Genomic DNA, 24551 nt, shown 5'->3' on the forward strand with positions numbered 1-24551 from the left:
GAAAAGTAGTCATGACTTTGGCTCTAAAACTTCAGGTGATCAATTTTAGAGAAGTATAATCATTTAAAGCTTGTATTTTAATCTCTTCTTGACTTAATTCAGGAGAGGAAAGGCAACAAGAAAAAGAAGCAAAGGCAGGTAAAAAGCTAGTAAAGGGAGAGGAAAATAACAGCCAGCAAGAGAAATAGGCTCCTCAGAAAAAAGGCAAAAAGAGTCTTGAGGAAAAGGTGGGAACAGAGGGGAATATGTTTAGAAGAAAAGACACATGGTGAGGAGAATGGTGACATACAGCAGTGTGGTCCAGAGAATAGGTTTATACTGTAGTTCTAGTGTATGTTTTCACCCTTAAAGTGATTTTTTTTTTTTAACACAACCATGTTTACAAGTCATGTTCTTATTCAAATGTAATCATAACTCTAACTACAGGTTTATTCAGTGGCTGCTGCCTAAACTAATGAAAACCTACCATACTCACCTTCCTACATACCCATCCCCCTTTTCTACCTAACCATTTACCGATCCATTTATTTACATACCCACCCTCTACCTACCTATCAATATCTCCACCTATCCACCTAACCATTCATCCATCTACCTATCCATTTAAATATTGTGTTTTGTCTGCTTATTTCTACATATTGGAGAGAAAATGGGACATAATGTGATTCTGTTTCATATTCTGATAACTTTGAAATTGTAATCATTAAGACAATCACAGTTCAATTGGGAAACACAAAAACAAAAGTCTACACAGAATGGTATTTATTGTGAAAGAATTTCAAATACCGGTGTTAAATTAGTTATAATAGTGGCACTCACGCACAGTGTGCTGCTTTCCAGGATTAATAGTGTGACATATGAACAGTGTATCTATTATGTCTCGAAGCTGTTCTCACTAGTTTCCCCTCGTGTTAGTAGTTTCTCCACACTAGTTTCCACTTCTAAGAACATTCAAAGGAGCTCTCCAATGTCAAAGGAGGTAAAAGCCAACATCTATGAGAATGGTTGGCACATGTTTTCAAAACAATACATTTGAAATGTGAGCAATGACTGTTGCCAGATGACATTGACCCCAAAAAACAAAAAGTGAACCTCTATTTTGAAATATGAAGTGCTGTACTGGTAGTATGGTGAAAAGCCACACACTACTCGTGATCTCCCCAACCATATAGGGGCTAGGAGTTGGGGTGAGAGGTCAAGGGTTGACGGAGCAGAGGACAGGTGTGGACAGCTACTTCTCCCTATACTGTAGGTCACGTGTCGGTCGCTGTGGAGCGAAGAGCATGCTTCTGCCGCCACATGTTGAACACCTACAGTAGGAAACACAGAAACAAACTCTAGCTGTTGTAGCGGGGCACTGCCACTGACCTGCTTCAACCACAGTGAGGTTTGATTTGCTGATGGATCAACCAGGTACAATCAGAGCCTGTCACAACTCTGCAAATAGAAGGCTCTAGGTAGAACGACAGGAGAACCAAAGAACTCTATACATTTAGAGATTTTAGTTACCATAAAAAAATGCTGATATTTGTTGTAATAACTATTAAAGGAGTAGTTCACTATTTTACAACATGATGTTAGATGGTTCCTCAACCTGAAAATAGTCTATGGGCAGGAGAAACTGTAATCCATGGTTGATTTCTTTAAACAGCCACTAAAAACGTCAGCCACCACAAGCTAACAATCAATGGAAGTGATGGGGGAATGTTTTTTATTTTTTATGGTCAAATCACCTTTAAGTAACATCAAACCAAATATGGAGTTGATCTGAAGTGACTTCAGGTGATTTGGACATTGTTTTTAAACATGCTCACATGCCCCCAGCACTTCCATTGATTGTTAGCTTGTGGTGGATAAGGTTTGTTGAAGTTTGTAATGGATGTTTAAAAGAACTGAACCATGGATTACAGTTTCTCTTGGCCCATGGACTACTTTCAGGGTGCGGAACAAAGTTATCAAGATTTAAAATAGTGAACTACTCCTTTAACAAGAAACAAAATTACCTTTGGTAAAGTTATAGGTTAACCAGAGAGATTTTAAATAATGCTGACTTTGGTATAACTATAGAATAACAATGGCTAATAATAACTAGTCCTCTATACACCAATACATGGGAACTTGCTCTGTCTCACCTGCGCAATGAGGGCTTGGTTCAGTTGCGCGGCAAAGGTCTCAGACACCCGGGTTCTGATGCGTCTCTTCCTCCAAGTCAGCCAGGCCCCCTGCTGCAGTCGGTCAGTGTGCTGCAGAGAGGAGTGGTCACACACAAACAAACAACGGAAACTGAATTACAATGCCTTACACACAGGTGGTAATATGCACTATAAAATATGCAGTAAGCATTCATAACAGCTCATGACAACTTTAAATGCATAAATAATAACCATTAAGTTAAGCGAATACATTACAAAACAGATGGCTCATTAAAAAGTGTCACTGTAACCTAAGGTGAATCCTAATAAGTCCACTTCTCTAAGTGTCCCAACGTGCGGGAGAGCACTTTGCTTTCTTACCAGGGTCGTGAGTAGGAGTGCAGCAGCGGTCTGGTCTCTCCAGCTGACCCACAACACCTGGGCGAGTCTCCTCCGAGCTCTTTTCAGCAGCACACCTAAACGCCACCGCCGTAGACACTTCCTTTGGAAGTGTTATCAAAGGTTTGATTATATCGATGATTTAATAAACATTCATTTACCTTGCTTACACCAACTACTTTTGTATACAGACTAAAAGCAACATTTGTCTCCGTTCAGATACATGTACATACAGCCATGAGACGTACCTCAGTCTAGCCTCCAACTGATTCTTCCTTTCAATGCGTCTGATGCCAATTCTGTTCACCCAACAGGCAAAGTACTTCTGTGAGAGGTGTAGAGATCGTCTTTTACACAACTGGACCTGATGCAGGTGGAAAACAAAACCAAGTAGGACATTACCTACTACCTACTTACCTGCTACACATCATAAGGGTGACAGCAGGTCACAGAAATAGGACTATTGATATTATATGCATCTCTGTGCAGTAGCTAACCATGCAAAGACAGAAGGGCTCAACCAGTGGTGGCTGGTGTCACTTTAATTTAGAGGACAGGCTCATAGGAATGGCTGGAATGGAATGAATGAAACCGTATCAAACACATGGTATACTGTCATTCATCAGCTTCCTCTGGACTTAACACAATACTGACTGGTCTAATGAAAGAATCCAAATCATTCTATCAACTCCATTATGATTCTTCCCAAAAGATACCTCTTGGTGCCAGGTGTAGAGTGATGATCTCAGCAGACTCCTCCTCTGCCTGGATTTCGTTCTCTGGACCAGGTCACTTAAGAGATTATGGGACACGGTGCGCCTCCTCCAGACACTGAAAGCTGATTGGGTCTGGTGGGTGCGTAGCCGTGACTCCGCCGTCTGAAAAGTTGACAGGCTCTCCCTCACTACCCCTCGCCAGACCTGAAAAGACCTATACGGGACAAAAAAGACAGCAATGAGATTACCAATTGGGAAGTAAAGGTCTTGACATGCCCACAATCAAAGAATCCAGGGGCAAGCAATGTGATGCCGTATTACAACTTCAACTGTAATTGGACTAAAAAGTTACAGATGACATGCACTGTATGTGAAGCCTACCTGAAGAGAATGATATTTGGCCACTCTTGGAGGACAATGGAAGCAGATTCAATAAATACTTATTATTAAAACTTCTTAGATGTTAAGTTCCCTAAAGAGGGGACTAGCGTGGTTCTACACGTTATGTTATAGAAATCTGTCAGTCGACACAGTCAATGACGTGGCACGCAACCATTTCTTGATGTATGCGACATCTGAGCAGGGGAAAGCAAACTCCGAAATCTGACACCACTTGAAGCTGGGATGTCCCGCCTACACTACCATTTATTTCAATCTTCCGACTGTCCATCAACTCCTGGCTGAATGCTACATCACAGCCACTGACAAAGCACACGCCTTCAAACCATTTGGGCTTTCACAACATTGTTTTGGAGCGATTTTCACCCTTAGTTCGGTTAGTTTGGACTGGTGTGAACACAATCCGTATTCGGGAGCGCACTAAACAATGCACCATGGCTCAATCAAAATGGTGTGAACACAGTCCCGACCAAACAGAGGAAAATAACCAGAGGTGTGCAGTAGGCCTATTATTGGTTGTTTGACTGCGAGCATTTGATGAAATGCAGGCAGTAGTCTACCATAACTTGATATCTCTGAAACATTCAGTGAGTAGCAGCGCATTTATGAGCACATCTGATGCAGATTAGGTGAGATGGGGGCTATAACCCAGAGGTGTGGACACGCGTCACAAGTCGGACTCCAGCCACAAATTTGATGACTTGATAGAAAATAACTTCAGACTTGACTTGGACCCTGTTATCAGCAGTAGTACACCTGCACCTGTTGACGACACACAAGTTGTTCTGCTTCCACGAGCACCTCCAATGCTAGCATCAGTAATTCTACATTTGTTGTTAGCCCAGCTAACATGGGCACAGACAGTTGTGAATTTGATGCAGCGGAAGAGCTGCTGACCCCTTACCTGGGAAAGCACCGAACAACAGACAGGGACATTGGACCATCGAACAGGTGCAAAAATGATGAGCACTACATTGATTTGGGGTTCACTTATATTGGGAGTAGTGCCTTTCCTCAGCCACAGTGTGTTATATGTACAAAAGTACTATCTCACAACTTGATGAAACCGTCACTCTTGCGCAGACATTTAGAAACAAACATGCCAATTTGAAAAATAAGGCACAGGAGGTTTTTTTGCGAGAATTAAGACGACATCACCACAAATGTCTTTTCAAGCCAGGTAAGTTACACTCGTTTGAGATACTAGCTAATGATGTTATGTCACAATTTATTATATAGATAGATGCTCTGCTTTATAAGGTTTTAAATAGGTTATGCTAGCTAACATTAGCTATGTCGACTAAGTTCTCTAGCTAGCTTAGCCAGCTACTGTCATGGTAATGTTAGCTAGGTTAAAAAACGTTCACATGTAAACATGCAGTGGACGGGCTATTTTGAAAATATGATAATATTAAATTAATGCACAATTCATTATGAGATTATTTATTTGTAGATTACAATTTTAATGGTTTGGCATTATAAATATTGCGCAACCCAGGTGTGTAAAGCTATTACATTTACATTTGAGTCATTTGGCAAACGCACGTATCCAGAGCGACTTACAAGAGCAATTAGGGTTAAATACCTTGCTCAAGGGCACATCGGCAAATTTTTCACCTAATCAGCTCAGGGATTCAAACCAGCGACCTTTCGATTACTGACCCAACACTTAACCGCTAGGCTACCTGCCTGAAACTTACCCAAGAAAACTCAAAGCTGTAATCTGCCAAAGGTGTTTCTAACCTGTATTGACTCGGGGGTGAATACTTGTTTTATTTTTCATTCATTGTTATTTTTGCTTTTTTTGAATTTCTTCTACTTTGACATTACAGAATATGTTTTGTAATTCATTGACAAAAAAAAATTTGAAATGTATTTACATCCCCCAAATCCAAGTGGGGTGAATACTTATGATACCCGCTGTACATCTAACAGGTTAAAACCAACAGCCTACCTGCACATTAGGTGAGCCCGGCCCAGCCGTGAGGCCTCTTGGTGACGATGGTGGACTCTGAGCCACAGTTGGAAGGCTCTGGTCACTCTGCGACCCTCCAGCCACAGCCACACTGCCTCCTCCATCTGCCTCTGGCATCTAGACTCTGACCAACACAAACAGGCCGTGTGTGGGTGGGGACCTGGGAGCGCTTCAGCACAAAATGGCTGCCATACTTCACCCATGTGAATGCGACACATTGAAATATGGCAGCATTTCTCCATCCATTCCTTGGTTGCACACCCGAATGTGGACCTTTTTTATTTCAGCCCTGCATCAGCCCCCCAAACGCCTAACTAATTAATCAATAACCAAGCTGATTCCCTTGAATCAGGTTTTCTAGTGCAGGTTAGAACAAAAATGTACACACCCTGGGGATCACCAGGAATGGTTTGAGAAACGCTGAAATATGGAATCTTATAGCCACCTGGCTCTCAAACAAAGGCAACATCACATATTAAACAGTCCCTCTGTTCAACGTGTTAGAGAATGATACATTACAAATCATGTCGCTACCTTTGGTCCACTTCCACCAGCATAGCAGAACTTCACGTGCCCCTCTCCTCTCTCTCTGTACACTCAGTATAGTGACTGCTCTGGATGTGCGTGTCCTCTCCCTCCAGTGATCAAAACACTAAAACAAACACACACTGGCTACTTACTGATGGGAAAGCACAATACAGATTGAATGAGTCATTTTTATTTTTATTCATGAAGATGTCACCTTCCTTTAGTTCCTGCTAAATATGTGAATATGACTCTGTCCAGAAACAACCTCTACCCCTGCCTATCCAATGAGAAGTTGTGTGAAATTGAAAGAATTTGATTAGGATTAGAAATATAGTAGTACTGTACATTTTTTCCTAGCTCCTTTTTCTCGGATTGGGTGTGGCTTGTTGTTTTTGCCCATAGAAATAGAATGCAAATCATTGATATTGAATTCTTTGAGAATCATCTAATTCTATGTTTTTTCAGCAGTCCTCTCAAATATGCATGTGCAAAAAGGGTTAAACCCTTAGGGTTGTGTCTAGATGGGACCTGTGTGTATTAAGGGAAGGGATGCTGCACCTGACGTATTGTCCCTCTGTTGAAGTGTTTGAGCGCTATGCACCCTCTAGTGGCCGTTCTCCAGTGGTTCATGGTGACAGCAGTGAGTTTGAAGTGTATGTGTTTCAGTCTCTGCTCCAGGACCTTCAGTCTGTTTCGAGCCTGCTCCAGCTCACTCCTCCAGTGGGTAAAACACAGGGCCACCAGCCTCCTGGCTCTGCCAAGATTGAACCTGGCACCTTTGTGCCTACGTGCTAGGGCAGGGCCGGTGTAGGCTTGCCAGCGCTGGAAAACCCTGCGTGGGAGAGAGAGAAGTGAGAATAAATCTGAATGCTACACAGAATTACTTGTCCAATCCACTCAAAAGTTATTGGAGGAATGTCCCTTTGTGAAATATAGTACATGGAATTCTGAGAAAAATCAAGTAGCAAACTGGTACTGCAATACATGGCACACTGCTTTGTTATTGTCGGGCAAATGTTCCTTTTCATATTCAAGGTCGAATGATTAGTTACATTTTCTCTCTCTCACACACACAACACATTGCCTGGCTACCCAAACCCTTGCTCCGGCCGAATGCTACGCCACGCCCAGGGACTTTAGTTTAGTCTCCGCAATGAGTCTGGAACTGAGATTTCTAGAACGCAAACACATTCTAACCATTCTGATTGGTCCCAGAAACCGATGGGTTGGGCCAGAGCCAGAACACACGTGGGTACAGCGTCACTGGCTTTGATACTCTGATTGGTTACAGATAATCCAATCGCTGATAACTTTGTTTTGCACAACACCCCTCATTTTGACGTCAACACAAACGACTTCAACAACGGCTTTCTCAAACTGAAATATGTAGCGAACAGGAAAAATTCAGTTTGAGTCGTAAGGCAACACAGCACACACATTTCCCCATCATCACACCTCTTGCACAGAGTCTGGTTGTGGAATACCAAACTGGTCAGTGAGGACTGATGGGCTGTGATCCAGTAGTAGAACCTCTCTGTGACGTCTCTCCTCTGTCTCTGCTGAAGGAGCTCCGTCGCCCTCTCCTGGTCATCCATGCTCTGCTTGGCGCGCCGCGCCCACTCCCTACCCAGCACCCTCGCCCGCTGGCACCTAGGGAGCAAATACATGGACGTCAATATGATTATATGACATGAAGAAACAAATGATGAAAAAGTATTAAACACTATCTAGTCAACCGTTTTTTTGCTTAGAGCTTCGTATTGGTTGATTCTGATACTTTTCAAGTGGGAAACTCGCACCTTGTGCTTCCAAGTCGGAATATGAAAGGTGTGCTAACAGCTCAAACTGAGTCTTCCTGCTACAAATTAGTATGTTGGATGTTCATATTGTATTCTACTGTGTATTAGTTATCTTCTGCACCTTAAAACAGAATTTATTTGGCTACTTATTTGATATACTTAATACCTGTCTCTCCGTCTGTGCAGCGCCCATCTCCACCGGGTGAAAGAATACCAGGTCAGACAGGTGACGCGGTGGCTGGCTGCCTTGCTTTCGAGTGCCCTTTGTCTCCAGTGGCATGCTGCTGCCCTGGCTAAGCTCTGCTGGTAGAGGAAACGCTCCTTCCAGGAAGTAAAAGCCGCAAGCAGAGTTCTTCTGTGCCTCTGCGTCTTCATGGCTATGATGGCACTCTGCTCTCTGGCGCTGCATTGGGCCTGGGCGTGCCATTGCTGCAGTAGTCTGAGTAGAAAACTGAAACAACTGGAAAATGTAAGGCATTGACATTTTTCCACAAAAAAAGGAAATAACACTCAGAAATGAAGTAGAGATGAATGACGTCACGGTGGCCATGTGCCATCTAGAAATAAAACCATGAAATAAAACCATATATAGATTCTACAGACCATACCGAGTACTTCTAACGCCACTTTTACCTCGGCACAAAGAATCGTTTTCTCTAGAAACCAATATGTATTTCAAATAGAGTGTATTGCATTGGGGCCAATGGAATGGGCCAGCAACACTCCGTATTCCTCAGTCCCCATGAAATGACACCAGATATACACTCAGGGGCCAGTTTATTGGGTACACCCATCTGCAAAGCCTCAGTTAAATTTGCATATGTTTTTTGCGCTGAGCTTCCTATTAGTTGATTCTGATACTTTGCAAGTGGGAAACGTGGACCTCATCTTTCTAAAATGAGTTTCCAAGTCAAATTTCTGAGTTGTCTTGAACGCAGCATGAGAGCTTCCCCATTCATCTGTGGTTTCACTTTAGGCAATGACAAGCAAAAGCAAGCGAGATCGTGCAGTACCTGGCTGGAAAGCAGCAAATGTTTCTTTGCACTTCCAACTGAACAATCATTGCGTCTGATATGGCTTTGATTTATTTGTAAAAGGGCTGTGCAGAGGCTCGAAAATACACTCTGAAATTGTGAAAATTATGATAACGCTCTAATTTGTGTAAGAGCTGTTTAAAAAATAAAAAATAAACGGATGGAATTTGCTTGTTTTGGGTGGGTCGAGTTTTGGCCCAGACCATTACGTACTAATCTGATCTGATTATAATAGACCAATGACAGTTCATATTTTATTTGCATATCCTCCCACAGCAGCTGCTGGTCCTGCCCATTGAAGTATATAAATCACACTGGTCAAAAGGATAATTTTGTGCCACAAACTAGCAGACAACCTCCAACTCCCGCACTCAATCAGAAATATCATCCCAAGCTTCCTCCAAAACAGCCAAGGTTTCCACAGCCACCATTCACCCCAGAAGCTGGAGGCCCTCAAGGTTCAGTCCTCAGCCCACTTCTATGAAACATCTACATCTCAGGAATCACAATTTGCTGACGACTTCTGCTACTGAACCAGCTCCAAATGTCCACAACAACTAGCTTCCACAAAACACATCAAGTGCTTAGACATTTTTTTTAAAGTGGTCAAACTTGTGGCGAGTGAAACTAAACACTGAAAAAGAAACAGCGCATCTTATTCACCAGAAACGCAAACCTAAAACCAAAGAAACCCATTACCCTCAAATTGTATAATAAAACAATGAAAATGGAAAAAGATGCCAAGTTCCTGGGGTTAACAATTCTAAGAAACATGTTGTGGAAGACCCATATTGAGAACTGAAGGAGGATCAATCGCTTAAAAGCACTTTGTGAAAGGAAACACAGAGCAGCACCTGAAACCATTTTAAAAGTTTAGATCAGATCAATCCTTGAATATGTACCTGCCGGGATTACAACTTCCACACATCAAATGAACAGACTACAAAGAATACAGAACAAAGCAATAAATTCAGAAAAACATGCTTCATCAACATTCAAAACGTCCACCACATATCTGAAGTCAAGACCATGACAGAAAGACAGGCAATATTATGACAGAAATACAGAAATACCTGAACAGAGCAATCCACAACCCAAGCACAATGGGCCACAGAAACACTATCAACCACAGGGCTCTAAAGTGTGACTATTTTGGTCTCATATGCTCCTAGATATTTTGCTGTGTAACCTGACATTTTATTTTGGGAGCATCAGTGCAACCAGGGAAAAATAATAATAATTGTTGTAATGATAGGTTTCACAGTGCAGTTGTTTCCAAGTGCCCTATAGAAAAAAGTGAGTGCAGTTTCGTTCAATCAAAAGCCTACATGTAAGGAACACTAGGGCTGACCCCAATTAGTCAACTGGTCGATTGTTTGGTCGTTAGGCTGATGGTCGACAGAGATTGTTTTAGTCTAGCAGTAACAAATATATACAGTACCAGTCAAAAGTTTGGACACCTACTCATTCCAGGGTTTTCCTTTATTTTTACTATTTTCTACATTGTAGAATAATAGTGAAGACATCAAAACTATGAAATAACACATATGGAATCATGTAGTAACCAAAAAAGTGGAAAAGCATTCCAGGTGAAGCTGGTTGAGAGAATGCCAAGAGTTTGCAAAGCTGTCCTCAAGTCAAAGGGTGGCATCTTTGAAGAATCTAAAATGTTTTTGATTTGTTTAACACTTTTGGTTACTAGATGATTTCATATGTGTTATTTAATAGTTTTGATGTCTTCACTATTATTCTACAATGTAGAAAATAGTACAAATAAAGAAAAACCCTTGAATGAGTAGGTGTCCAAACCTTTGACTGGTACTGTAAGTATGCCCCCAATGCAATTCTCAAGTCTAATACATCCACAGTGCAATTTAAACTGATTTGTACTTTTGTCAAATTAACTAATTAGTCTTTTGTTGAATTTATATAACAACATTCCAACCTTTTGTTAGCATTATCTATTCCAAATATGGCATGATTCCACCATTTGTATGCGTTTGAAATCACTTTCAATAGGGTGACTGCCCTAGGAAGCCTATGTAAATTACGATCGTGAGAGAACTACCAATCTATTTTAGTTTCACTGTCTGATCATTAAAAAAACAAGTCCAGTAATTGTTATTTTGACCTTTCCACAAACGGTCTGGTATGTGTTGCTTGATATGAGCAAGTTAACCCAAATGTATCAAAGAATAGGACATGATTAGTGGCAAACGTTACTGCCTGGCCAGTGAGCTAGCTAGCAACATTTCAGTAATGACCTATCCTCTTAAATGCGGTGGTCAGTGGATAAACGATGAGTTGAACATATTTGTCTGAAAACGGACTAGTCACCAGTTATTGTAATCATGTCTGACCAGTTGGCTAATATAGCCTGTGTGCCCATGAGTTCCCGACTATAGCTAGCTGCGTCTTTTGGCATCCACGATTAGCTAGCTAGTTGGCTACTACCTACATTTTAGTCAGTAGCCATGCTTCTAAATGCAATGGTCACTGGATAAACTAGAAATGAGTTGAACATATGTGGCTGAAAACAAACTAATAGCCAGTAACTGTTGTTGCCAATGCTGGAATCATATCTAACCCGCTGGCTCCTGAAGCCTATTGTGCCCATGAGCTCCCGAGTCTAGAGGGTAATGGTGTAACAATACACCCAGTCAATACTTTCTTAACTCAGTTGCTGGAGAGGAAGGAAACCGCCATAGGAAGTAATTTGGGGGTGGGGTTGCCTGGACAAATCTTTTTGCCTGCGCTGGCACTGAAGGCGGCTATATCGGTCCTCTAATACAGGCCTATTAAAAGGCCCAGTGCACTACTTTTGTAAAATAAAAATATCATTTTTTTAATTCAGATTTTTCGGGGGTGCTGCATCACCCTCAGCACCCCTACTTCCCACGGCTATGGATACCGCTAAAGGATATCACCATGAGGCCAATAGTAATGTCATAACTCTCCTGTGAAGATCTGAAGGATCAGATTGCACTGGGTCCGCTCTACAGCACCCTCTCTCTCTCCTGCAGAGGGAGAGGGGGCCGCTTTATGGTGGACGTAAAATACGCTGCCTCTGTAGTGTTCGAGATTGGAATGTAACTGTGGAACACAGAGAGACACTTGGACATTAAAAGGTTGAATAATTGAACAGTATTTCTGTATTCCAAGCAGATGAAATGGTCCATTGACACTTTACTGTCCCTTATGACGAGTTTGTTTCATTTGGTGATCTCATGAAGGGCAGGAAACACACATTACTGTGTCTTTTGGTTGTGTACACTTCTCAATTATGGGGTTTAAATCTAAATGTTGTGAAACGTATATGATTAAATATGAAACTATTTGTGAAAATATGTAATGTGATGTTAACCTTCTAAATGAGAAAATTGTGTTCCATATGAAGCCTTAACCAAGTCGGTGGCCAAGCCCCGTGAGCACAGACATTACCTCGGCATCATGAACCGCCCCTTCTCCCAGAAGTGTATAAAACCACTCGTGACAAAATGTACATTTTATGCCAGAGACCCACGGTAAGCTGGACGTCACGAATGGTTAAGAAATCTACAAATCACTCTAGAGACCAAAACATGCCGGGTGAAGCTGGTGTGTGAAGTGGTTCAAACTACAACTCTACAAAAGGACAAGACCATAGAATGTGGAGATCATCCCCACCCTGAAATGATGAAGAAATCTACAAACTAAAGACCAATTATTTAGGCTGCAGCTGTTTAAGTACTTTAGTCTGGTAAACGCAACCGGTCGAACGACCGAATAGTACGTCTGACGTATCCATTACAACAGACACTGTCCAGAGTCCGCTGAGAAAACTACAACCACGAAAGACCTTGGGGAACGCAACCAGAGACTCTATCCAGCAGATGGACCGGTGATCACAGAGAAGGACAATAAAGGCATACAATGACAAATATGTAAATTGCAATTTATTTTCGAATGAGTGGTTGTTCATGCTAAAAGTATTAGCATTTCATGAGTGTAGCTATCAACTGTTATTACAGTGAATCCACTCGGAGTTTCCCGGTCTTGAGCTGTCCCCAACCCTTTCCTTTGTCTACCAAGCCGTCATATCGGCTTAGCCCACTAGGGACTTTTCAGTGCATTGTGTCAGTAACCAATGTATGACCTAATTGTGTGTGTGTTTATGTAATTCTGTGATTGGCTTAATTATTTATTTACTAATTAACTTAATTTGTTTATCACTGATTCATGATCTATGCTAGGGTTCGTGGAGATATCCAAGGGTTTGCGACATTCAGAATATGACTGATGAGGTAATAATACATTAATAAGTGACTTTAAATGGTAAGATATGAAAATATCTGGAAAGTTAATTCGGGAATAAGAGACTAAACATTTTCCCGTTGTGCCCCGACTTCCTAGTTAATTAAAGTTACATGATTAGTTGAATCGCGTAATTAAATTACACATAGAGAATTGATTTGATAATATACAGTCTTCACATTTAATGACAGCAAACGCTACGACAGTGACTTTAAAACAGTTAGAGTTCAATGGTTTTGATAGGAGAAAACTGACGATGGATCAACAACAGTATAGTAAATCAACAATACTATCCTACATGACAGAGTGAAAAGAAGGAAGCCTGTACAGAATATTTCGAAACATGCATCCTGTTTGCAATAAGGCACTAAAGTAAAACAGCAAGAACTTTGGCAAAGAAATTCACTTTACGTCCTAAATACAAAGCTTTAAGTTTGGGGAAAATCAAATACAACACATCACTGAGTACCACTCTTCATATTTTCAAGCATTATGGTGGCTGCATCATGTTATGGATATCCTTGTCATTGGCAAAGAACGAGGGAGTTTTTTAGGATAAAAATTAACAGAATAGAGTTAAACACAAGCGAAATCAAAAATCTGAGGAAAACCTGGTTCAGTTCGCATTTTAACAGACACTGGGAGACAAATTCACCTTTCAGCAGGATAACAACCTAAAACACGAGGCCAAATATACACTGGAGTTGCTTACCAAGACAACATTGAATGTTCGAGTGGCCTAGTTTTGACTTAAATTGTCTTGAAAATCTATGGCAAGACTTGAAAACGGCTGTCTAGCAGTGATCAACAACCAATGTCGAACAAGCCCAGTAATACGGCGCCAACGCAGCAGGAAGCAGTCAGGGGACAACTTGACAGAGCCTGAAGAATCGTTTTAAGAATAATACAATCCAGGTGTGTACTTTCCAGGTGTGTAAAGCTCTTAGAGACTTACCCAGAAAGACTTACAGCTGTAATTGCTGCCAAAGGTGATACTATGTATTGACTCAGGGGTGTAAATTCTTATGTAAATTAGATATTTTTGTATTTAAGTTTTTATAAATTTGCAAAAATGTCTAAAAACATGTTTTCACTTTGTCATTACGGGGTATTGTGTGTAGATAGGTGAGAAATATATTGAATCTATTTTGAATTGAGGCTGTAACAACAACATGTGGAATAAGTCAGGGGTATGAATACTTTCTGAAGGGACTAATTCTCCAACACGATTGGCTGAAACAATAGCCAATAGAATGGCAGTCTTGACTGTGAGCTCACATTGCTCAAGTGAAGACAGGAACTCAAATGGTGGGCTCATAGGTGATTGTAGGACATCTATGAGGGTGTCTAACTCCCATGAGGGTACTGAAGGAGACTTGGGGGGGGGCGTATCCTGCGGGGGCTGGGACAAAAGTGTGACACCAATCAGGCCCCCAAGGACTGGAATTGCCCAGGCCTGGCGTAGAGGATGGCATGGCTGCCTGAATTACGAAGGTGGTTACGTTCAGGGGCCACACCCACAACTTCAGTATGCTTGGTTTGGGGTGCCAAAGTTTGCCATTCGCTTGTGAGAGGAAGTCCGCTCAAAGACGGACTTCCCATGTTTGGGAGGTTGTCAGCTGTACAAGGTCTGAAAACCAGTGATGCTGTGGCCAATGTGGAGCAATAAGTAGAACTGACAGCTCTCAGGACTGATCTTCCACAAGACCTGAGGGAGCAAAGGAATTGTTGAAAACGCATACAGAAGACCCCTTGGCCAGCTGTAACAGGTGGCATCGACCCCAAGTGGGCCTGCTGAACCCTAATGGAGAACCACATAGGACAATGAGTTGAGTCTTATGATGCGAACAGATCGGCGATGGCCCTTCCAAATCGCGTGTAGATCAACTCCACTACTGTGGATTTTTTAAGATCACAAAAATGTAACATTAACCTAATAAAAATATGATTTGTGCAGTAGGCCAAATAGATTATTACAGCATATTGACTATATGCCTCACCTGCCAATTTTGTTTTTCTCAGACCATATTATATTTCAAAACTTGAGCTTTGATAACAAAATAGATCAGTTGGTGTAGCACTTGTGAGGCACAGCAGAGCATAAAATTAAATTATTAGCAAATAATGAGCTTTTAACTGATGGTCATGGTGCTTAGAAACAAAAGTGTTGAATAAAAGTGATGACAGTGCTGAATAAAAACTTAGACATGAACTCACTCAAAAACAGCAGCTCTTTGCTGTATTCTTTGAGTCTCTCTCTGGTCAAGATTTTAAAGGTTATGAAATCTCACATAGGCTAGTATCAAACCCTGTGGAAACGGTAGGCACGGTGATTTGAGCTATCCGATTGGCGCAGTAGGCACACTCGATTTAGCCACAGGTCTCCATGTCTGCCGGGTGAGCAGAGTTCGTTTTTTCAGACAAATTAAAACGGTTAAAAATGGGAACATTTTGCTTACCCGGTGCACAGGGCTTCTGAAGCAAGTGCACCTACTGCCAACAGAGCAACATGAAATAAAAAAATGTTTTAAGTGCAAGCAAGTCTTCATCATTAGCTTTTCTACAGAAATGTTTGGTGATCAACTAGGAATGTTATGAGGATCGCGATTTACCGGTTGGTGACCACTGGTCTAAGTAGTTCAGGACTCTAACTCCTGCTTGGCGAGGGGCTAGTGCTGCTAATTTGAAGGGGTGTCCACATACTTTTGTATATATAGTGTAACTGTGTAATTCTCTCAGACTAGGTGAGTTTTATCAATATATTCACCTCAATTTACTCCCAAAAAAATTGAAATGCTAATTAGCAACTGATAAGGGAATTTATATGCTTAAAGGTAATGACTAAACAATTCCACCCTGAAACGTAATCATTCGATTCTGTAACATGTATAATGAATTAAAGTGATAAACTGAAGTCCAATAAGGTTTGGTCGAGACCAGTAAGGGAGAGAAATGTGTGTGTGTGTGTGTCTTAAGAAAACACAGAGAACAATATTAAACTATTCATGACCTGACCTGGTTAGAACTCTGAGAAACTTACGGCAGGAAAGGGAGTCCCGTCAAGGTCCCTCTAATCTCGGGGGAATGGAACTGCCAGTTTGGTAGTGATAAACAGTGGTGAGAGCCATGGCGAAGGATACATTCCACCTACTGTTCGTTTGTATGTATGTGCGTAGGCTATCTACTGTTTGTGTGGAGGTATGTGCGGAAGTAGGGAGTGAGTTATAAAATGGCATGTCTTTGTATTGTGGACGTTAGAACGTTCTCGTGAATAAACTGTACGAACCTTTTGCATAAGCTGAGTCTTTGCCTAATTATTATTAAACCCATGGTCTTACAAACCTTGGGGATTAGTCAAAGCTTAATTGATTGTTAGTTATTATCATTGGGATTGAAAATTCTCGTGACAGCAACACTGTCAGCTACCGTTCACCAGCGCGATCAGAGACCTTCTGTGCCCAATCCATGATGAATCCATGTGCTCTATTGAAATGAATTGAATAAAGTGTTGAACTTCTTACGTCCCCTTTCTCTGTCTTATCTAGCCACTGGCTACACTTTATCTAGCTAGTTAGCAGAGCAGTAGATAAAAAAAATATTTTTGTTTTACTTTTGAGCATCTTAGCAATACAATGCGTTCTATACAGCTGTCAAGAGTCACTTAATTATATAATCATTAACCAGATTAGCCCGGATACCAGACTTAGATGAGGTATAACTTAGTCCTAAAATAAAAAAATCTATTGACATTCAGAGTTGACTTAGACATCCAGCCTGTATTGTAGTTTCATGACCAGAGACAAATCTTCAAAAGGCACAGTATTTATTTATTCTGAGTGGTACACATTTTTGATTTGTAGGATCTTTCCCACTATATGTCAAGTGATAAAATCCCAAGTTATCAATTAATAGTTTATGTAAAAAAGTGCACTTGTCCTCGTGAAAATTACAGTTTTAAAAAAAGATTCTACAGCTGTAATGTCATCAATCAAATCAAAATTTATTTATATAGCACATTTCAGGAAGTTATACAGCAGGCAACAGTTGGACAGCGCACCAACCCCAACTGGCACACCATGAGGAGAGGGAGGTTGACGGCCAGCAATTATGGAGTAGTGGTTAGGGCCAATCGCGTTACTCCGTCGCTGCTAAAAAGGGTCTTCAGATCAGTCATTGGATGGGGTGTTGTCTGTAAAGTGGGACACAGATAACGAAGAGGAGGGCACCAAGGCATTCAAAATGGCTACAGGAATGGATGTGCAGGAGTAAGGGCTTTGGGTCACAGGGTCTGGGTACATTCAGGGCACAACACATCAGCTGTCTGTGACCAGGCGATTAAAAAAAACTTTCCAAGCCAAACCTTCATATCATAACCACTACACACAGCCAACATCGTCGTCACCATATTAGCTAACGTCAAGACAACATAGCTGTTAGAACTAACGCTTTAGTAAACCTACTACAATCATACAGTGCACTGTACAGTTAGCAAGCAGTTTAGCAATTACACCGGGGGGCCCAGGTGGCAATATATTAATAAAACTAAAAGCTTACATTGACTTAGAAGAGTTCCAGTTTGGATAGCCATAGCCAGCTAGGTAACATAGCATCACTCTCCATTTGAGCAGGTTGTTTGAGTAGGCTAGCTAGCTGCATTGGCTAGCTATGTAAGTGAAAGTGAAAGAAAACCCCCGAAATATAGCTAGCTAGCCCTCTTTTTCTTCTCCTTAATTTTTGAAGAAATGTATTTGTTCAAAACTGTTCAACTATTGTGTTTCTCCCTCTGAGTAAACTACTCACCACGTTATGTACTGCAGTACTAACTAGCTGTAGCTTATGCTTTCAATACTAGATTCATTCTTTGATCCTTTGATTGGGTGGACAACATGTCAGTTCATTCTGCAAGAGCTCTGATAGGTGTGAGGATGTCCTGCGGAAGTTGTCATAATTACTGTGTAAGTCTATGGAAGGGGGTGAAAACCACGACTCCTACGTTTTGGATTGAAGTCAATGTACCCAGAGGAGGATGGAAACTAGCTGTCCTCCGGCTACACCCTGGTGCTACCCTACAGAGTGCTGTTGAGGCTACCGTAGACCTTCATTGCAAAACAGTCTGTTTTCATCAATTATTTGGTGACGTGAATATTTAGCATAGTTGATCTAAAAAGGACAACTTTAATGTTTCACTATTTTCATTTTTCAAAAATTCAGTGAGGATGGTCCTCCCCTTCCTCCTCTGAGGAGCATTCACTGCCTCAAGTTTTGCTCAAAGCAGCCAACTAAAGTAATGCCGTTAATTTAACTTCAATCACAAAGGCTGGTCTAAGTGCATCTCTTCAGTTTAATTCAGTATTACAACACAATTCACATTGCATTTTATCATGGGCAGAGTGGGAATTTATATATGTGATGTTTAATTTATGTCTTACGCCCAGAATGAGATAGATTGTTGAGATTGAGATTGTTGGGGATAGGGGGCAGTATTTGCACGGCCGGATAAAAAACGTACCCGATTTAAACTGTTTACTACTCTTGCCCAGAAACGAGAATATGCATATAATTAGTAGATTTGGATAGAAAACACTCTAAAGTTTCTAAAACTGTTTGAATGGTGTCTGTGAGTATAACAGAACTCATATGGCAGTCAAAACCCTGAGACAAATCCTAACAGGAAGTGGAAATCTGATGTGTGGAATCACTTCAAGCCTTTGCCATTGAAACACACAGTGAGTTAGGATTCATTTTTCACTTCCCAAGGCTTCCACTAGATGTCAACAGTCTTTACAAAGTGGTTTGAGTGTTCTCCTGTAAAAACTGACCGAACGAGAAGGCTGTAAACTAGGTCACAGGCGGATGGCCATGTCTACTATGACGCGCATGCGTGTGGGGACCCTTTCTTTCCGAAACGTTTTAGAAGACAATGCAATCGTCCGCCTTGAATATTATTGAAGTTCTGATTGAAAAAGGCCCTAAAGACTTATGCTATACAACGTTTGACATGTTTGAACGAAAGTAAATATTTTTTTTTTGCTCTTTCGTGGCGACAAGTCCCGCGCGCTTCGGTACATTTTCAGTAGCCTACAGAACGCGCTAACAAGAAGGAGCTATTGGGACATAAATTATTAACTTTTTCGAACAAAACTACATTTGTTGTGGACCTGGGATTCCTGGAAGTGCCTTCTGATGAAGATAATCAAAAGGTAAGTGAATATTTACAATAGTATATTTGATTTTAGATGGTTCCAAGATGGCGCTAACCTGTATCGCCTAGCCTATTTTTCTGAGCATAGCACCTCGTTTATTGCAAAGTGTGATTTCCCAGTAAAGTTATTTTGAAATCTGGCAATGCGGTTGCATTCACGAGATGTTAATCTATAATTCTTTGAATGACAATATTATAATTTACCAATGTTTTCGAATAGTAATTTTGTAAATTGTAGCGCTGATCACCGGCAGCATTTGAGGGAAAATAATTTCCGAATTTCACCGCCACTGTAAAATGCTGTTTTTGAATATAAATATGAACTTGATAGAACAAAAAATGCATGTATTGTCTAACATAATGTCCTAGGAGTGTCATCTGATGAAGATTGTCAAAGGTTAGTGCATCATTTTAGCTGGTTTTCTGCTTTTGGTGACGCATGTCTTTGCATTGAAAATAGCTGTGTGTAATGTTTTGTCAATGTACTGTCCTAACATAATCTAACTTTATGCTTTCGCCGTAGAGCCTTTTTGAAATCGGACAACGTGGTTAGATTAAGGAGATGTTTATCTTTCAAAGGGTGTAAGATAGTTGATTGCTTGAGAAATGTAAATTATTCGATTTATTCTGTTTTGAATTTCGCGCGTTGTATCTTGTCAAGCAATCCCGTTAACGGGATCCGAACGGGAAGGGGTATCCCCAACAGGTTTTGAAGCAAACCTTTACTCCTGAACTTATTTATGCTTGCCATAACAAAACGGTTTAATACTTATTGACTCGACATTTCATCTTCATTTTTAATTACATAATTCCACTTATTGTGTGTAGGCCAGTGACACAATCTCAATTTAATCCATTCAAAATTCAGGCTGTAACACAACAAAATATGGAAAATGTCAAGGGGTGTAAATACTTTGAAGGCACTGTATCTGTTGGGTGATTGGTTGAGTCTTCTTGGCTAACATTGTCGCCGAGGAGGGCTTGCTAGTTAGCTCCAGTATTTGCATAATCTCAGACGTTGTCTTATAAAAACAGCTCAACTGCTAGCTAGTGAAATGCTAATTTGTGAAGCTGCCTAGCTAACATTAGCTAATAGCTAGACCACAGACAAAAGGGTAAACCTTAGTTTGGGGTTAGCTGGTTCTCTTTCATTTTTGTAACGGTTCAGCCAACGACCTATGGGAACCCCTTCCCACGATGTGATTGAGATGCTTAATTGAGTACCACAGTATGAGTCATATCCATAAAACCTAGCGGTAAAACCCAGAAATGGTTCGTTTTCCACCAGTAAATTTTAGAACTACTTCGTATAAGGTCTGTGTTTCGTGTAGGCTTAACCTGGCGCGACTTTGATAATCACACACATCTCTCTCGGACAAGGTAACTTTTATCAATATATTCGCCTGTAATTACCCCTCAAAAATGAAACACTAATTAGACGCTAATGTGGCTATCATACATAACTACTCATCCTGCTGCAAGCGTTGACGCAATCACTCAAGGCGCAGGGTGGGAAAAACCTCCACAATTCTCAATGCAAACTCTCATCGACAAGTAACAAGTGACCTAGCAAGTAGATATTTTAACGTTTTTAGTTTCTTGTGTAAATTATTTAGATTGTGTATTTCTAGTATATATTCTTGTTGATGCTTTTCCCAATTACCTAGCTAGCTACCTTGGCATATTTTGATTACTATACTTTTTTTAATTACCCTGGCCTTGTAGCTAACTAGCTAACCTTAGGTCTCTCCGTCAATCAGAAGCAGGGATGGTTCTGTGCTATGTACTGGATTGTAACCACAACTCTGATAAGCACACGTGCATTTTATAATTTTCCGACCTCTGTAAGTGAGAGGCATCGCTGGAGCTGTGTGATAAGGTAAGCCCAGTTTGCTAGCTGCTAACAAGCTATTTTAATTAGGTGAAAGATCTGTGGTTAGCTAGATCCTTTTGAAAATTAGCTAGCTACTGACTGTAGTTACGTGTACAACGCACGTTACCTTCCTTACAAGTAAAAAGAAAATCAGCATAGGCTACTTTTGTGACCTTAATATTGACAAGTTCTTTGTGAGCTAGCCAGCTAGTAAACGTTAGCTCCGTTTGTGTAGTCATACTTTTCCACGTGGTGACATGCTAGCTAACGTTAGCCCACCGGTGCAGGGATATAGCTAGCTAAATATTGCCAGTTAGGCACTTTGGTTGGGAAGTTTGTTACATTAGCTAAAGTTGCACCGTATCTCACCGTGGTGTAGTCGGACTTTCCCGTCATGCTAGCAAATGGGGTTAACGCTAACAATTAGCGGTAACTAGCTAATGTTAAATATCCCTGCCCTGGTGGACTAGCTAGCATGTCACCAACCATGGGGTCTGGGGAAAAGTCTGACTACACAAACGATGAACTACCATAACTAGCTAGCTAAACGATAGCTAAAAACATTGGATGCCACAGATTTAGGACCTGAATGTTACCTGGGCTAGTAGATATCGGGGTCTGCTGACCAATGCCAAAAATCATTATGTTCCATCCCTGCATGTCAGTCCCTTTCAGATGATCCCTCTATCACTGTTGGTCCTCGTCAGTGACCTCATGGCTGATGGTGTTAACTTTCCGCTTGAGATTTAGTACAGTCGTATAGGTCACCGCAATACCAAACCTCAATACTTCACCTCTTTGGGGAAATAGTACCCTAGACTGTCCTGATCATCTAGTTGAGCATTCCAGATAATTCCTCCATCCCAACAGAAATATCCCATCCACATAATAGGATTTTAGATGTGCAGATTAACCAAAGACCAATCTATTTTACCGTTACTATAGTCAAGTCTGTGGGTTATGGTATTTTAATATAGATGTTACCATTTTAGTGATCAACTTAGCTAACTAGTAAAATTAACTTTTTTGTTGTCTTTCAGATGAGACATGAGGATTGGGTGTAGAGGGACTACTTGTCACATTGTGCAGTTGTAGAGACTACAGGATATCAAGCCTGTGGACGGACAGGTCAGTAACTCCTCAAATGTAATACAACAATGAATTTGTAGTTATATCTGGGCATTCTTGTGTATGTGTAACGGCTCTCATATGGCTCATCGACAAAGGACACAGTGCTGTTCTCTTTCACGGTTTATTCCGCAGACATAAACACAACACAATGTGTAAACTTCAGAGCAACTGCAAATCCGTCATGAAATCTCCATCAAAGTTGAACAACTCTTCGCTGGATCCTGCGTGATCATGCGCACATATGCACAGAAATGCAGTTACACAAATAATACAGCAGGTGGCTCCACAACTATACATAGATACACTGTACATAACCTGTCTGCTTAATTATGACAAAACCTATACAACTAAGGATGTCTAATTCAACCCTGTTACATATGGTTCTCATGACTTAAGGTTGGGAGTTGAGGGACCACTTGTCATATTGTCCAAGGTGTGTTTGTGTTATGATAAACAATGCGTTTTCTGTCCAGATAAAGATGGTGATATAGCATTGAAAGAGACCTACCACTGACCAAATGGCTCTTTGTTTTCCAGTCTAACAGGAGTACATCCCTCAGACCATCAGACATCCTGTGCCAGTGTGATCCGAGCATGAGTGTCAAAGTTGTGGAGACTACAGCACATCGAGTCTATGGACGGACAGGTCAGTAACTCATCAAATATGATACAATATTGTGTAAGACATTGAATTTGCAGATTTATCCATTTTGACTATGTCCATTTTCCCCCATGTTTTAGACATGAGGCGTGACATGCTGAACATCAGGCTCACCCCACGAGAAGCAGTGCATGATCAACGCCACTGTACTCTCTCTCTCTTAATAAAAAAGTCAAATAATAAGTTGCATGGATTCACTTTGTGTGCAATAGTAGTGTTTAACATGATTTTTTTAATGACTACCTCATCTCTGTACCCCGCACATACAATTATCTGTACGTCGAGCAGTGAACTTTGAACACAGAGACCAGAGAGGTTTTCCAACGCCTCGCAAAGAATGGACAGAAGAGTAAAAAAAAAAGCTGACATTGAATATCCCTTTGAGCATGGTGAAGTTATTAATTACACTTTGAATGGTGTATTAATACACTCAAAGATACAGGCTTCCTTCCCATCTCAGTTGCTAGAGAGGAAGGAAACCGCTCAGGGATTTCACCATGAGGCCAATGGTGACTTTAAAACAGTTAAGCTTTTAATGGCTGTGATAGGAGAAAACTGAGGATGGGATCAACATTGTAGTTAATCCACAATACTAACCTAATTGACAGTGAAAAGAAGGAAGCCTGTACAGAATACAAATATTCCAAAACATACATCCTGTTTGCAAGAAGGCACTAAAGTAATACTGCAAAAAATGTGGCCAAAACATTTACTTTATGTCCTGAATACAAAGCGTTATGTTTGGGGCAAATCCAATACAACACATTACTGAGTACCACTCTCCATATTTTCAAGAAAAGGGGTGGCAGCATCATGTTATGGGTATGCTTGTAATCGTTAAGGACTGGGGAGTTTTTCAGGATACAAAATAAACTGAAAGGAGCTAAGCACATTCAAAATTCTAGAGGAAAACCTGGTTTAGTCTGCTTTCCATCAGACACTGGGAGATTAATTTACCGTTCAGCAGGATAATAACCTAAAACACAAGGCCAAATCTACACGAGTTGTTTACCAAGAAGAAAGTGAATGTTCCTGAGTGGCCGAGTTAGATTTTCTAGGAAATTTAAGTCAAAACTATGGCAAGACTTGAAAATGGTTGTCTAGCAATGATCCACAACCAATGTAGAACAAGCCCAGTAATACAACACCATGCAGCAGAAAGCGGTCTGGGGCCAAGATTCAATAATCAACAATTCTAGAACGTTCGTCAAAAAAGGTCTATAGTTTATCACCCGTACTGTAGGTGGCGGCATGCACCTCTAACGATTGTTTGCGGACCGCCATAATACCATAGAAGGTCTGGCGCTGAGCGATTAACCGAAATGTTGGTTATTTTTTGTTTTTTAAACAACTAATTGACTGACATCAGTTCAATTATTTGAATTCAATTTCATTTTTTTTCTTCTGTG

At 40.9% G+C, this 24551-nt stretch overlaps 1 protein-coding gene across 4 annotated transcripts in view; it reads right to left on the bottom strand.

The window, feature by feature from the left end:
* Positions 1-745: 745 nt before the first annotated feature.
* Positions 746-24551, bottom strand: part of LOC115168945 (protein SFI1 homolog) — a 70156-nt gene continuing 46350 nt past the window's right edge. The window contains exons 11-20 of one of the 4 annotated variants that reach the window (XM_029724483.1): positions 8115-8399; positions 7605-7799; positions 6708-6981; positions 6156-6273; positions 5601-5745; positions 3248-3461; positions 2780-2895; positions 2514-2634; positions 2133-2243; positions 746-1310 (exon numbers count right to left, since the gene is read on the bottom strand). In XM_029724483.1, coding sequence (XP_029580343.1) covers positions 1254-1310; positions 2133-2243; positions 2514-2634; positions 2780-2895; positions 3248-3461; positions 5601-5745; positions 6156-6273; positions 6708-6981; positions 7605-7799; positions 8115-8399 — 1636 coding nt within the window. In that variant the 3' untranslated portion in view covers positions 746-1253. Of the gene's footprint in view, positions 1311-1367; positions 1438-2132; positions 2244-2513; positions 2635-2779; positions 2896-3247; positions 3462-5600; positions 5746-6155; positions 6274-6707; positions 6982-7604; positions 7800-8114; positions 8409-24551 lie in introns of those variants that run through there. The other 3 variants (XM_029724482.1, XM_029724484.1, XR_003870778.1) reach the window with 3 other exon arrangements.

The sequence above is a fragment of the Salmo trutta genome, chromosome 30, assembly GCF_901001165.1.
Source record: "Salmo trutta chromosome 30, fSalTru1.1, whole genome shotgun sequence".
Lineage (NCBI taxonomy): Eukaryota > Metazoa > Chordata > Actinopteri > Salmoniformes > Salmonidae > Salmo > Salmo trutta.